General features: G+C 44.5%; 1 protein-coding gene across 6 annotated transcripts in view; it reads right to left on the reverse strand.

The window, feature by feature from the left end:
* LOC126538383 (uncharacterized) overlaps positions 1 to 15,747 on the reverse strand; it is a 606,484-nt gene that overhangs the window by 541,617 nt on the left and 49,120 nt on the right. For all 6 annotated transcript variants that reach the window (XM_072288044.1, XM_072288042.1, XM_055074756.2 and 3 more), the window contains exon 4: positions 3,453 to 3,633. In XM_072288044.1, coding sequence (XP_072144145.1) covers positions 3,453 to 3,633 — 181 coding nt within the window. The remainder of the gene's footprint in view (positions 1 to 3,452; positions 3,634 to 15,747) is intronic.

Consider the following 15,747-nt stretch of genomic DNA (forward strand, 5'->3'; position numbering starts at 1 on the left):
AAGCGTTTTTTTTTTTAATGACATTCGTCAGTGCGAGAGCCATGTGGTCTGCATCCTGGGAGAGCGAGGCTTAGCGCCCTCGGAGCATTGGCAAGCTTGAAGCGAGCAAGTACGGAAGCCTCGTGGGTGGTCTGAATTTCTTATGTAAATAGCTTCTATCTCTTTGACTCCGATGAAGTCGGGGCGCTGAGAGCCGGGTGGCCGCAGGCCACGGGTGCCACTACGGGCTGACTGGTATTGCAGCCTGGCACCGGGCGCTCCGACACCGTCTGGGACGGTGGGCGTTGTCAACTCGGATGCTGTGTGCACCGAGTGGGGTGACCACCTAACAGAGCTGACATCTTCTCGCGGCTGCATATTCTGCGCCCATTTTGGGTGTTGTTTTTTGGATGCAGGTTGTTGTCGGGGTAGCAACGCTTTAGGCCTAAGGCTTTACGAAGCTGCCTGTCGCACGTGGAGGGACACAACCTGGTGGATCGTGGTGTTGAGGGGTTGCACTTTGCTTCTCTCATTCTAGTTAGCCTCACACAAATTGAAATTACTGGTTCCACTCAAGGAAGCGAGCTGCATTCACGTGAACTTAGCATCTGAGTAGCCGCCCGATCCTTTGCTAGCCAAGTTGAACATTGTACCTCGTGGGCGATGCGCATGGAGAATTCCTATCCCTTGCACTACTTTAATGTTTGCCGAGTACGCTGAGTGTACGCAGCGTGAGTGCAGTCACCCCTGGTTTGCTGTTACCTGCACATCGTCTACACTGCTGCCCCGGAGTACGATCGAGCCACCCTGGGCGATGCTGTGGCCTGTTCGGCACAGCGACTTTGGCACAGCAACTTTGGCAGGGTTGCGACTGTATCCAGCTCGCAACCCTCAGCAACAGAGAAAAAAGCCGGCGGTCACCAACAGCTACTGCGGCTTTTGCCAGCAGGGTGCGTCGGCGCAAGTGACGCTTGCTCGTACCGACTACCGTATTTACTCGCCTAATGATCGCACTTTTTTGTCAGAAAAATTGACGAAAATTCAGGGGTGCGATCATTACGCGGGTTAAATTTCCCGCGAGAAAAAATTTTTTTTTTTCGTCCCGCGTTTGCTGCGGGATGCGGGTGCGGGACACCAAAACAAAAATGGCGGCCGGCGGAGCAAGCCGAACGCGCCGAACGCGATCTTTTTTTTTCTTCTCGTGAGTACATTACGTGCATTGAAACAGTTTCTTCCGTATCAGTGATGAATAATATCGTTAATATCGGCAAGTTTGCGGCAATAACGTAGCCATGTCCACTTTGAGGGGACAGAAACAGAGATGGACATGCTTAGCTGCCAGTGACATAGAAACACATGGCCGGCGTGCTGCGGAAACTGCGGCATCTGTCTTCACTACTATCCTAACACGGCACGTTTCCGCTAAGGGTAGGCGAATATCTTAGCTGTGTTAAAAGCGTCCGCGTATGAATAGGGTACACTTTTAACGTATCAGTGTAAACGTGGCTACTATGATTGCTGCGCGCGATTTGTTGCGTGCTCACGAGTGCAGATGAAAAGAATCAAAAGGCGCCTTTTATGTTTTTGTTGACCACAACCATTATAAAGCCTACCCATAATAAAGGCAAGTTTGGTTGTACGTCTTCTTGCCATGGAAGTGCGGAAAGTGATGAAAGTAATGAAATGAGGCATCTACTTAAGAATGTTTGGTGCGTGCAGACGAGTCGTTCGCGTAGCATTCGACAGATGGTAAGCGCGATCATTATTAGCTAGATTTGGCACACGACATATCGCTGCGGCAAGTTCAGGGTGCGATCATTACACGGGAAATAAAAAAAATCGAATTTTGACGACAAAATTCAGGGGTGCGATCATTATGCGAGTGCGATCATTATGAGAGTAAATACGGTACTGCGTCGCCATTTCCGGAGTCCTGGCCTGGAATCGAGTCTGCAGAACTGCTGCTGTGACCAGCGGATGACAGCGGTGTACCCCAAGGACAATGTCAGCTCGCATGTTATGGACAGCATGTGGACATTTCCTCGGCACGGCCACTGTTGCATGTACTACTTTGTTCGCAAAGCACGTGTTGATATTAGACCGTGCGACATGTTTTGCTAGAATATGTAGTGATTTAAGGTTGGGGGGATATGAGGATGTACGACTCTCACGCATCTCCTGTTATGTTGTTTTCCTGCATAGTTAGTGTCACCTGTAATCCGGCTTCGCCGCGTGGCTTTACGGCAGCTGTCGCTACGCTTGCAGGGTTGTACGAGAAATGGTGCGAGTGTTGCTCTGCTAACACCACCTAACAGCGGGGTTACTTGGCCGCAAAAAGGAGAAAGGTCCTCCTCTTAGGCTTGACGTCGGCAAATGGCACGGACATTCTGCGCGTGCACCAATCCATGCTTCTGCGAGACCCATCTTGCAAGGCCTATCCCGAAATGAACAAACACGATTGTTCCAAAGCGCCACCGTTCGCGCAAACGATAAGGTGTTGGTGTCCAGCATGGGGTGAACATATTCGCTCGTTATTCGGTCGCGGTGAGTTGGACTTTCGCAATTTGTCGCGTGCCCATCAGCATGTTTTGTGAATAGCAACTTGACTAGCAGGCATTAGTCTATGAAAGGCGCAATAAATGCCCTTGTGATTGTTTGCACTACTGTGTTGTTCCTTTGTCCCAAGAGCATGGGTGAGAACCAAACACAGGTGAATGTTTAGTGCGCTTAGTTTGTGTAGGAGCAATACATGTTTAACCTTGTCAAAAGCTTTAAAGAAATCCAAAAATATGCAATCAGTCAAAAAAATGATATCAAGATATACATGTAAGTCATTAGTAAAAGTTATCAGCTGACTCTCGCAAGAAAGGAATTTGCAAAAGCCACGTTGACTATTAGAGAGAAAATTGTTTTCTTCAAGAAAGTTGACAAGGTAGATAAACAGAGCAAAGAGCATGCGAGATTTGCAAAGCATTTTCTATCCAATCGCATGGAAACTCCTCTGTCAGTGTACCCTCTGTTTCCCTGCATAGCTGCGAGATTAACTGATTAACGATGCACGTGATGTGACAATTTCATTTCTTTCCCGGATTTCTTTTTAGCATTTTGCCCATTGAAATGCTGCCGCCGTGGCCGCGATTTGATCCGGTACCCTTGGGCTTAGCAGTGCAACGCCAAAGCCACCATGCCACCATGGCGAGTAAGTAGCAATGATATCTACCGCTGTTGAGTGCCATAGTTTTCAGTGGGTTCAGGTCATACATTTTCCTAGTTAGTACGTTTCTTCTTCCATTTTTATCCCCGAAACGTACGAACGAGATTCTACTGTACTGCCAAATGAATCAGAAGTATGTTGCGGCATTTTTTCTGCATTTTGTTTAATTCAATCTGCCAGATAATTCGATCAATTTTGTCACATCCACCAAGGCTGAACTAATGGAAGTCAACTGTACCAAATTCAAAATGACCCTCACCCCAGCACACTGTGCATAGTGCTTCTCCATGGCTGTGATGGCGAGGCAGGTGAAGGGGCAGTCTCGGATTGGGCAGTGGATCCCCTTGTGTGCCAGCAGCTCATCCAGCCAGCGCACCTTCATCGTCTGTGTCACTGTGCGCAAGAGCGGTGCTGCACCAGCCGCCTGAAGCTCGACCTGCCTGCACATTCAAGAGAGGCACACATAGCAGCAACATCAGTATACAGGATTTGAGCTATAGTGCCACATTATCTTGCCGGTGTAGTGAAAATGCCCAACTGCTTGACCCTTTCATAAGCACAGTTGCCGACCGATTTTTCAGACTTGTGCACTCGTGTGGACGGCCACCCAACCTTATGTGGGACCGCCACGCCACCTGCACAGTCAGGGATGAGAAATGCCTTCCCGCTCATTGCTGCACACTGTACACAGGGGTGCGCGTGTTGAACCACCAGTGTTGTCCCGAGTGTTTCGCATCCCACTTCTGGCCCAGAAAAATATTCGCGATACTTGCAACAACTGGTTCCGGAAAAAGACATTGCACCCTTTGTGGGTCACGGTCGATGCTTATGGTTGCCTGCTTGTATAACAGTTCTATGTTTCTTATTTCACTCGTGTGTAGTATTCAAACCTACTATCATAAACAATCGATTCACAGTCACCATCATGAAATCCATTTAAGAGATCAGTGATATTTATTTATTTATTCAAAATACCTTACAGGGCCTACAAGGGCACTGAGTAAGGAGGACAAGAAACAGCATAAACAGTATAATAACAAGTATCAAATAACGATGCAAGATGCAAAACATGAAGTAAAAGGGAAAAATTGTACACAGCAAATGATAACAAAAAAATAAACATAGGCACAAGGAACATTGTATTATACCATGAGTAACATGAATGGGGATAAGAAAAGAGCAGATTGGGTGAGGGAACAAACGCGAGTTAATGACATCTTAGTTGAAATCAAGAAAAAGAAATGGGCATGGGCAGGACATGTAATGAGGAGGGAAGATAACGGATGGTGATTAAGGGTTACGGACTGGATTCCAAGGGAAGGGAAATGTAGCAAGGGGTGGCAGAAAGTTAGGTGGGCGGATGAGATTAAGAGGTTTGCAGGGACAACATGGCCACAATTAGTACATGAGCGGGGTAGTTGGAGAAGTATGGGAGAGGCCTTTACCCTGCAGTGGGTGTAACCAGGCTGATGATGATGATTAAGATGAACATGAATGCGTCATATCGTAAGAAAAACAGGAGTCATGCAAGAATTGATGTAAAATACACAAGATAACAAGGCATACTGCAATAGCAACGAGAATGAAAATGCAAACCAACTGAAGAGACCCAAGTCACGACGTCACTCCTTAGAAAAGTGTTTCCGCAGCTGATCATGAAATGAGGCGACATTGAGTCAAACCCGGGACCAACTGGTACTAATTCAAATGCTGATGTGCTAGCTACTATTGCTGCCTTGTCTGAAAAATCGCATGCCCGACACGGTGACTTGATGGATACCTTAACACAGCTTAAGGCGAACGAACTTAAACTAGAGCAGAAAGTATGCGACCTTACTAACAGGCTTGCGGAATCTCAGGTACAGTCATTGGACAGTGAACGTGTTCCTGCACTCAACGATGCCATATCCGAGGCTGTTCATGTGGAGTCAGGTGCAATAAATTCATGGCTAGATAATTTCGAGGATCGCTCCTGTCAAAATAACCTGATTTTTTACTAGGGTATCCCGGACACTAGCTCTGAAACTTGGGCAGAGTCTGAAGAACACGTTCACAAAATTCTTTCAGACAAACTGTATCTATCTTTTCCCGACGAAGGTATTCATCATGCTCAGAGTCTGGGCTCATACATCTGAGAGAAATGTTGACCCACTATAGTTAAATTTGGTTCTCCCAAATTAAGAGAAAAGATTATATCGCAACGTACAAAGTTAAAAAATTCCAAAGTATCATTTAGTGAAGACTTCTCTCGCGCCACGCACCAGTCCCGTAAAATGTTGGCCAATTTCGGTAAGGCTTCAGGAGAGAAGTATGTCTTGTGGTTGAACCGATTGTACATCAAGAAAAAGTGCTATGTCTATTCTTCCTCCACCGATTGTGTTTGTGAAGTAGACATTGCCGAAAGTTGTTCCGGCGAGAACAGAAGCACATCTGTTTCGGCTTCCATGAATATTATGACTACATAGTAGTTCATCGCTACAGCTACCTGCTTACCCGGTCGCTAAACCAATTTCCTTCCTTTATTCCATTGTGCGCAGTGTGCGTAATAAACGTGATGACCTGTCCTCAGCCATTGACTCGTGTTCAGCTGACATTATTATCTTGACTGAAACTTGGCTCTCGAGTGATATTGCAGACCATGAAATTTTTCAATGTGAAAGAGTTTTCAAATTTTTTCGCTGTGACTGTATCTCGCGTACTGGTGGCGGAGTATTGATCGCCGTACGTGACGGCTTGAGTTGTTGTATTATAGATATTGCTACTCGTTTGGAAATCGTGTGTACGCATGTCACTCTCGGATATCGGGATATTATTATTTGTGTGTGCTATCGGCCGCCAGTTCGCCCTTGACATTTAATTCAGTTTTACATGATGTATTAAATGAGTCAATTGTTCGGTTCCCCTCATGTCCACTCTTCCTTCTTGGTGATTTTAATTTTCCAACAATTAACTGGCCTGACTCTCCTCCCACATCCGAGTGCTCTCTCTTCACCAACCTCTGACTGGATATTAATTTTAGGCAGCTTGTCCTTCAGCCTACACAATCTACTCAGCAAGCTGCTAACATTCTTGACCTCCTCCTCACTGCTACAGCCCAGCATGTTTCCTGTTTAAGATATTTACCTGGTTTGAGTAATCATTGCCCCATTTATTTTGAACAGCGCACGTCTGTTCCCGCTACCAAAATGCCAAAAGTTATCCGAGACTATAAAAACGCTGACTTTGAGTCTATAAACCGCGAACTAATGGATTTTGCACTTCATTCCAAGTGTCCACATGCGCAGTGTTGATGAAAATTGGACCTTATTCAAATAAAAAGTGAATTTTTTAATTAATCAATTGATCCCTCAGAAACACATTATATCTAACTCTCATGCTACGTGGTTTAACGCGCGTCTGCGGCGCCTGCTGAACAAGAAAAAAAAGACTATTCCGGCGGGCCAAGGCAACCCAAACGGCTGAACACTGGCATGCTTACGCCACCACTAAGACAGATTATGAACAAATTTCATCTGAAGCAAAAAAAAAAAAATTTCTACGAGCACACGCTCCCGCTCCTTCTTAGAGATAATCCGAGGAAATTTTGGAATGTGGTCAGCGGGAATAAGCCGAATACAGTAGATCTTTGCAATGATCACAACACTTCAATACACCAGAGTGACTGCTGCAAAGTGTTAAGTGATTTTTTTGCCTCGTGCTTTTCCTCTACCTTGCCGAATGTTTTCCCTCGTCCTTGTACATCTGACTTTTTAACCATGGATCCAATACCCATTGATTCCATTGGTGTGACATGTTTAATTGAAAGACAGAATATTTCATCTTATTCAGGTATCGACAGCATTACAACGAAGTTTTCGAAAAGTACATCTACCTGCTCATCATTGATTCGTCGTGAAATCTTTGAACAGTCATTACAGAGTTTTCCATGCCTCCCGATTGGAAGGAGGGGAAGGTGGTTCCATTGCATAAATCAGGTAGTAATAATTCAATACTCAACTATCGGCCCATTTCACTAACCAGCGTTCCCTGTAAAGTTCTTGAGCCCATTATTTATTCTCATCTTATTACATTCCTTGAATCTAACAACTTTCAATTCATGTCAACATGGCTTCAGAAAATTTTTTTCGTGTGAGACACAGCTATCTTTCACTAATGATTTATTTCGTGCTATGGATGCTAACATTATCATGGATTGCGTTTTTTAGACTTTGCTAAGGCGTTTGACACTGTTTCTCATGATCTATTACTAATTAAACGCGCTGCTCTTAATATTAATGATCAGGTATTGGGCTGAATTAAATGTTTTCTTTCCAACCGTAGTCAATATGTCTCAGTTAATGATTATGACTCATCTCTTGTTTCCGTAACTTCTGGAGTACCTCAAGGTTCTGTGTTAGGTCCTCTCCTGTTTTTAATTTACATTAATGATCTTCCTGATAATGTTATCTCCCATATAAATCTTTTCGCAGATGACTGTGTGCTTTATTGTTCAATTACTAATCCCTCTGATGAAGCATGTTTGCAATCGGACTTGAACGCAATTTCTTCATGGTGCAGCAAATGGCTCATGACACTTAACACCACTAAGTGCAAACACCTGCATATTTCTAGCTGTCCGCCTGAATACACCCCTCGCTATCTTCTTAATAACACTCCGTTATCATCTGTCTTGTCATCCAAATATCTGGGTATTCACTTAACACACAATCTGTCCTGGAAAATGCACATGAACTACATATCTAACCAGGCTAACCGCATGCTCGGACTCTTACGGCGCCATTTCATAGCTTCTAACAGCACCGTTAAGCTTCATCTGTATAGGACGTTAATAAGACCTAAACTAGAATATGCTTGCTCAATTTGGGATCCTAATCAGATAACATTAATTACCACTTGAGAGTCTGTTCAAAACCGCGCCGCCCGTTTCATTGTTTCAAATTATTCCCGAACAGCAAGCGTATCTGCAATGAAATCTGCACTTGGTCTTCCCGTTCTTTCTCTGCGCCGTAAATATTTTAGCTTATGTCTTCTTCACAGAATTTATTATACCAACCCTATTGTCAAAGATAAGTTGCTCCTCTCTCCATCTCGACGCACTGGCCACAACTTCAAGGCAGGAATACCGCAATGCCAAACTAGCCTTTGTATAAATTCATTTATTCCTCGAACTGGAAATGACTGGCACCATCTCCCTGCCTTCATCGCCGCCATCACCAACATCAACAAATTTAAGAATACTGCTGCCGATTTTGTATGCCCCTCTTCCCTGTAATGCCTCTGGCCCTGAGAGTACTGAAATAAATAAATAAATTTGTGGTCACAGATGGATGCGATAGAGTCGGGAAGATCATTCCAAAGAGCAATGGCACAAGGAAGTGCCGATGAATTGAAGGCATCGGTCCTTCTGTGCAGGAGCTTTATGCCAAATTAATTATGTAGTCGACACAAAATGCGTGAAGGTGCTTTCAGAGGTAATGCAGATAGCCTGGTGCTGTAATATTATTTACGAAATAGGCATAAAATAGCAATGGAACGACGAAAATCTAACGGTTCGAGAAAGATATCAAGTTTGATCTGCGTTATGCTCAAATGGGGACTGTAGTTCTGCGTAATGAAATGAGCGGCTCTATTTTGTGCAGATTCTAGCATTCTGATTAGGCCGTTTTGATATGCAGTTTGATATGGGGACCAGATAGCTTATGCAAATTCTAGTTGTGGTCGCACAACTGTTAAGTAAGCCAATTTTCTTGCATTGTGAAAGATTATGCGTGAGGTGAACAGCTGAATACTTGTATGTTGATGCCGGAGATACTATTGTGCTATCAATCAGGTACAAGAAGTTCGAATTTGTACGCTTGCGAGTGAAAGAGATTACATTGTATTTAGTCGAGTTAAGCGTCATTTGTCATTTGGTACACCAGTCTGAAATGTAGTTAAGGTCACTTGGCGAGCGAGGTGACCATCCATAGAATTGACTGAGCGGTGAATGATGCAGTCATCAGCAAAAAGTCGTAAGGAGGAAGATGTATCAGTGGGCAAATCGTTATAGTACAGTCAAACCCGGCTATATCGAACTCGCAAAAAAACGCCAATCAGTTCGATATAGAGCATAATTCGATATAAGCCTGCTAAATAATTGGATGTCATAAAAGCACATACCATTTATAAAATCACTTTATTAACGAAACTAGCTTAGTTTGGCATAAATTAGTCCTGCATTTTCTTCTGCTTGGGCAATTTCGCTGCCTGCGACGCACGCACTTCCCCACGTTGTCTAAGGAGTCGGAGCAGCTGAGGCCGCAACCTTCCGCATTCGCGCAGAAGCGCCGGACTAATGCGAGTGCACCAGTCACTTCGGAGGATATGGGCAAAGGACCGTAGTTGCTTTCCTCAATGTTCCTACTGTCATTTGTGCTCGGTACGATGTCGGCGATGTAGTCTTAGTTTCCGGGCTCTACCGTGGTCGCGACACCATCATCTGCACTCACAAACTCGTCCACCGTTGATTCGAATGTCCCGGAAATTTTGTCAGCTAGCTCCAAACTTCGGCAACGGCTTCGTCGCATTCATCAGAATTTACAGTCCTCACCGAGCACGCGGAAACCGGCACGTATGAAGAACCCCTCGTACACGGCCGTGCGTAAGCGTCGGGCGCCATGGCACCGGGTTGCGAGTCTGGCCACTTTAGCCCTAATCGTGCCGAGAGTGCTCCTCGGAATCTTGCACGCTGCGGGGACATCCAACTTCTCATCGCGTTCGACGCGATTTATGATTTCGAGCTTCACGACAAACGGCGAATTCTGCCGCTTCATCACGGCAACACTGCGGGAGAAGGCCCACAAGGCGCAAACACGATAAACCAGGGAAGCAGCCAGACAACTCGCACTTTCGCCATCTTGCACGAAGAGAGCACAAGAGCTTCTGATTGGCTGTCTGAGCAAGCGCTGTAGGCGGGCCAGGATCATCTTTTGCTGGGGAGTGTCGCTAGATAGTGATCTAAAGAAAGGAAGGACGCTTGATTCTGCAACCCGTGCGGGAGCACGGCGAAGCGTCGTCAGGGGAGAGGGGTGGCAAGTGAAAGATAGAAAAAGAGGGAGGATGGTGGCCTAATAGACTCCGCTATGCGCTACACGGGGAGTGTCGACGGCTCGCCCGAACAGCCCGAGATAGCGCGGTCACGGTAGGGAGAGCGGTTGGATGGAGCCGCGCCGCCGGGTTTCCCCGCTACCGCGAGGGAAAGCCAACCTCTGGGGGCACTTTTCCGCCGCTTGACGTTCGATATATCGGGAGTCACTGCAATATTTGTTCGATGTAAGCGTAATTTTTGCTATATATACTCATTGTAACTATACCGTGACCAGAAATTGTTCGATATATAGAATAATTCGATGTAAACGGGTTCGATATAGTCGGGTTCGACTGTATTAGAAACAATAAAGGGCAAAAAACACTGCCTTGAGGTACACCATATCATGATGCTCTTTCATAAACAGGATCACTCATAAATGGATCTTTTGTTTATCCACAGAACAAGTGATGGCTGCTGATATCTGTCTTTAGAAAGTGCTGAAGGCAAGAATCAACTGTGCCCTGAAAGATATTCATTGAAAACAATTAAAATTTTAAGTTTTGGGATTTTATTTGTCAGAACCAAAACTGATAATGAGGCATGCCGTAGTGGGAAACTCGGTTAATTTTTTGCACTCCGGCCACAAGTACAATTAAACCTCAATCTAATAAACATCAATATAAAAAAATTCTCATATAAAATAGTATTCAACTTTTTACAGCTTCTTGCCCACACAGCATATACAGGGTGTCCACATGCAACCTTCCGATTTCAAAATGAAATGAAAAAAGAACTATGACGTAGTATAAAAATATGCGGTTCAAGGCATTCAAAATACAAGAAATTCAAAAAAAATCTTTTGAACAATTCCTCTTTTTTTGTATCAGGTGCTGAACAAATACCAAAAATGACAGCACCTCAAGAGAGAGCTCAAAAGAGCGCTCAATGCATGGTGTAGTATGCAAAAATGAAGTCACTCATTGCTGTCCAACAAAATAGTCTATTTGAATTTCTACAGCAACCAGCAGCCTATTTTTAGTTTATTAAAATAATGGGCGAACTGCAGGTGTCAATGCATCAGGCTTTTCTTTTTTTTTCATTTTGAAATCCGGGAAGTTTCATGTAGACCATCTGAAATTTGAATTTCAATATAGCAAAGTGTATTTATACACGATTTCAATATAATAAAAATTCTAGGGATGTGCAAATACCAAATAGCAGATTTTAAATCGAATGTCATATGTAATAAGAACACCATATTTAATCGAATATAATCATCATCATCTTCGGCCTATTTTAATGTCCACTGCCAGCATGAAGGCCTTTAGTGATCTACGATTACCTCTGTTTTGCAATCCAGTCAAATGCACTTATAACGACACCGGTTTTAACAATAATAACAGCTGCTGTGCCATCAACTTTTGTGTTTTCTATGGTGAAATAACCTGCTTAGTAGCTTACTACAATGCCCCCACGCCGCATTATCGGTTATAATGATGAAGTCTGGCAGCTGGGTATCCATGCCAAAAGGTAAGAGAGTGCGAAATCCTTGAAAAGAAAATAGAACAAGAGAAATTCAAGTTGTTGCACCGTCGTCCGTCACCTTAACGACCGCTGCGCAGTCATACATGTCCTGACATTGTTCTTTCTTCATTAGTGTGCTGTCTCAGTTGGCACTTCATCTTTTGAAAGCTATGACCCAACTAGCCCCACAACGTGTTCTACTGCAAAAGAAAGGTACTGCTATAGATTTCAATGCTAAGCTCCCTCACATGCAGTGAAAAAGGCCGTCTACAGAGGGACGATTACGAAAGAGCGTAGCACATGTCAAGTTGTTAATGGTATTAGAACGCGGATGTTCATGATTAGAGGGTATTTTGAGAAAATATGTAAGGCTGATGTAAGTTCTCTGCAGATGGAGTGACCCTTCATTTGATTATGCGTAGAAGCTTTCAATAAGGCTTGTCATGAAAGTGCCAGTGGCTAAGCGGATACCTAGATGGTGGACAGAATCTAGCATCTTTAGCGCACTCATGGTGGCAGAGTTATATATGACGGCACCATAGTCCAATCGTGATCAAATTAGGCTCATATAAAGATTCATCAAGCACTTCCTGTCACTACCCCATGTTGTGTGGGATAGAATTTTCAGTAAGTTCATTGTTTTTAGATATTTTTCTTTAATGTGTGGAATGAAAGTAAGCTTGGTATTTGTGCTCTTTGTTGAGAAGTATTTGTTGTCCACATAGTTCTACACAAGGATCTGGAACCAGGCCTCTCTTTCTTGTAAAAAGAATACAAGTGCATTTGTGGGGGTTGATTTTAAATCAGTTTTTGTCTGCCCACTTGGACACCTTATTCAAGCCCTGCAGTACTTGTCTCTCGCATACTGCGAAGTTACAGGATTTGAAGCCTATTGCAATGTCGTCCACGTAGACAGGATAAAAAATGGCAGGTGGTAATAAAGCACGAAGTGTGGTCATCTTAATTAACGATAAAGAGTGTGCAGCTGAGTACGCCGCCTTGGGGTACAGCAGTTTCTTGTATAAATGGTAGCGACAATACGTTGCCGATGTTTACGTGGAAGGTACGATTTGACAAATAGCTTTCTATTAGGTTTAGCATATTTCCACAGATGCCCATTCTCGACAAGTCTCGCAAGATTCCGTAGCACCATGTTGTGTCGTACGCCATCTCCATATCGAGGAATATGGATAAGAAAAACTGTTTGCGTACAAATGCATCATGGATATTTCTTTCAACATGCACAAGATGGTCATTTAAGGATCGCCCTTCTCTGAAGCCACACTGATAGGGATCAAGCATATTGTTCTGTTCAGGAAAATGTATGAGTCGTCGATTAACCATTTCTTCAAAAAGCTTAGACAGGCAATTTGTAAGAGCTATCGGGCGATAACTTGCCACAAAGGAAGTGTCTTTACCCAGCTTCAAGAAGGGAATAACAATAGCTTCCTTCCATGAATATGGGAGGCCTCCCGCAGCCCAGAGTTGAAAAGTGCCAGAAGTGTCATCTGTGTGTCGGTGTGTAGGTTTTTTGCCATGTCATACATGATTTTATCAGCTCCTGGTGCAGAGCTTTTGCACGTGATCAAGGCAGCTCTAAGCTCAGCAATATCAAAAGGATGGTTGTATGGTTCGTTCGGACAGCATTTATGACCCAGTGACTTAAGTTCAGCTTCTTGTTCATATTTAAGGAATGATATTGTGTAATGTGTGGGGCTGATACATGCTAGAAGTGTTCACCCAGAGTGTTGTCCTGGTCTTCCATAATCCCTTGGTCGTCAACTAAGGGTAATGGGTGTATTTGTTGCCCCTTTAGCTTTCTTAGGCCATTCCATACTTTAGACTCTTCTTGAGTGTAGGATGTTATGCCTGAGAGAAACCCCTCCCAGCTAGTTCTCCTTGCCTGTCTCCACGTGCGCCTCCCTTGTGATTTGACCAGTTTAAATTCTATGAGATTTTCCGCAGTCATGGAGTGACGCAGTAAACGCAATGCTTTGGTTTGTTTCTTTCGTGCCAGTCTACACTGCTCATTCCAACAGGGTACCCGTCTTTTACATGAGAGACCTTGTGTTTGCAAATGAATTTTTCAGCTGTGTCGAATATAAAACCAGTAAAATACACTACTGTGTCAGCCATGCTAAAATCGGTGATAACATGTCATAATAAGTAAATAGATTCCTTAAAATGATTCCCTTCGGCGGAGGCTAGTTTCCACTGGGGGACATGTGGAGGGCATTTGCGTTGATGTATTAAATTTAACATACATGGAAGTAGTGACTTCCACACAGATTTTTGGTTACATTCCATTGCAAGTCAGGGAAAATTGAAGCAGGGTCAATCGACAGGTCTACTGATGAATGTGAATTATGACGAGGATTATAATACGTTGGCTCCTTCTTATTGAAAAGGCACGCACCGGAGTTTACAAGAAAATGTTCAATGAAACGACCTCTCGTGTCGCATCCAGAGTTTTCCCACATGACGTTGCGGGCATTAAGAATGCCTAAGAGTATGTAGGGGTCCGGAAGCCGATCAATTAGGTTATAAAAATCACTTTTTCCTAGGTGATAATTTGGGGGTATGTATATGGAACATACAGTGATCAATCCCATAAAAAGAATTGCCCGAACTGACACTGCCTCAAGGGGTGTCTGAAGGGAGACATGATGACAAGCTACAGACTTGTCAACAACTATTGCTACACCGCCAGACGAGGCGTTTGCCTCGCTGTGGTCTTTACGATAGATGGTGTACTGAGAAAGAAAGCTTGTGTGTGTGGGTTTCAGATGTGTCTCAAACACACAGCAACTTTGGGTTATGTGTGTGTAGAAGTCCTGTAATGTCGTCTAGGTTATGAAGAACTCCTCTAACATTCCATTGTATTATTTGTGTCTCCATGTTGATGTATTTTGTGCTGGGTGTTTAAGAGACGAGGATTAGCTCACGGGCCCTTTCCAGGCGCCGTGACACGAGGTTTGTCTTCCTTGATGTAATCGCGAGTCTCGCTGCTCCTTAGGCACTGGCGGAGCCATCTGACTGGTTGTTGTGCCCATCGCCTGTGGTGAGGCGCTCAACATGCGCTCTTTGAAACACTGCGTTTAACAAGAAGGCCTCGTCCCGGTAAACAGGGCCTTTGAGGCCACCAGCCCGGAGGTCGATGGTCCCTTCTGCTGAGGCGGAAGAGCAGCGCTAGCTGCAGCTGCCAAGGGGATGGATGGCGTCACCGCCAGCTCAATGCGTGCAGGCCAGACAGCCGCCGGAGGTCGTAGTGGTGCTGCCCCCTGGCAGGTCACTTCGGCAAAACTGACTTTAGAATGAGATGTTTTCTTTTGCTTTTATTGTCACAATTCCTTTTTTTCCCTGCAGGACACGACCGCGAAGATGCGGCATGCTCCCCATCACAGTTTACACAGTGGAGAGAGTTTTCACATGATTCAGAGGAGTGCTCATAAGCACTGCATTTAGCGTAAGCTTGGCAGCCTCGGCAGTTCTGTGAACTGAGGCCAAATCGCTGGCATTTAAAACATCTCGAAGGGTTTGGGACATATGGCATGACACAGATCTTTACATACCCCGTCTCAATATTCTCAGGGAACCAAGGGTATGTACCGTAAAAACCTGTACATACAGTGAAACCTCATTAAACCGTAGTTATCCGGAGCTCGGAAAAAGTATGTACTAAACGGTAGTACTGCTTAACCGAAATAGCATGAGATCGCCCACTTACCTGTCAAAAACGGAACTCAGAGAGAGTGTGACGAAAGGGGAAAAAACATGGAATATTTATTTACTTCGCGCAACAAACATGTTATTTTCGTTTGATGCCACGGCGGCCTAGCAGCGAAAACAGTGGCCTCAAACTTGCTGAAGCTGTGAGCCAGCTTTTCAGCCAGCCCCCATTTCTCGGTAAACCCTCGCATGGCAGATTCCTCGTTGGCGTTGCATATTCTCCATGCACAGG

This window comes from Dermacentor andersoni, chromosome 4, assembly GCF_023375885.2.
Source record: "Dermacentor andersoni chromosome 4, qqDerAnde1_hic_scaffold, whole genome shotgun sequence".
NCBI classification, from domain to species: Eukaryota; Metazoa; Arthropoda; class Arachnida; order Ixodida; family Ixodidae; genus Dermacentor; species Dermacentor andersoni.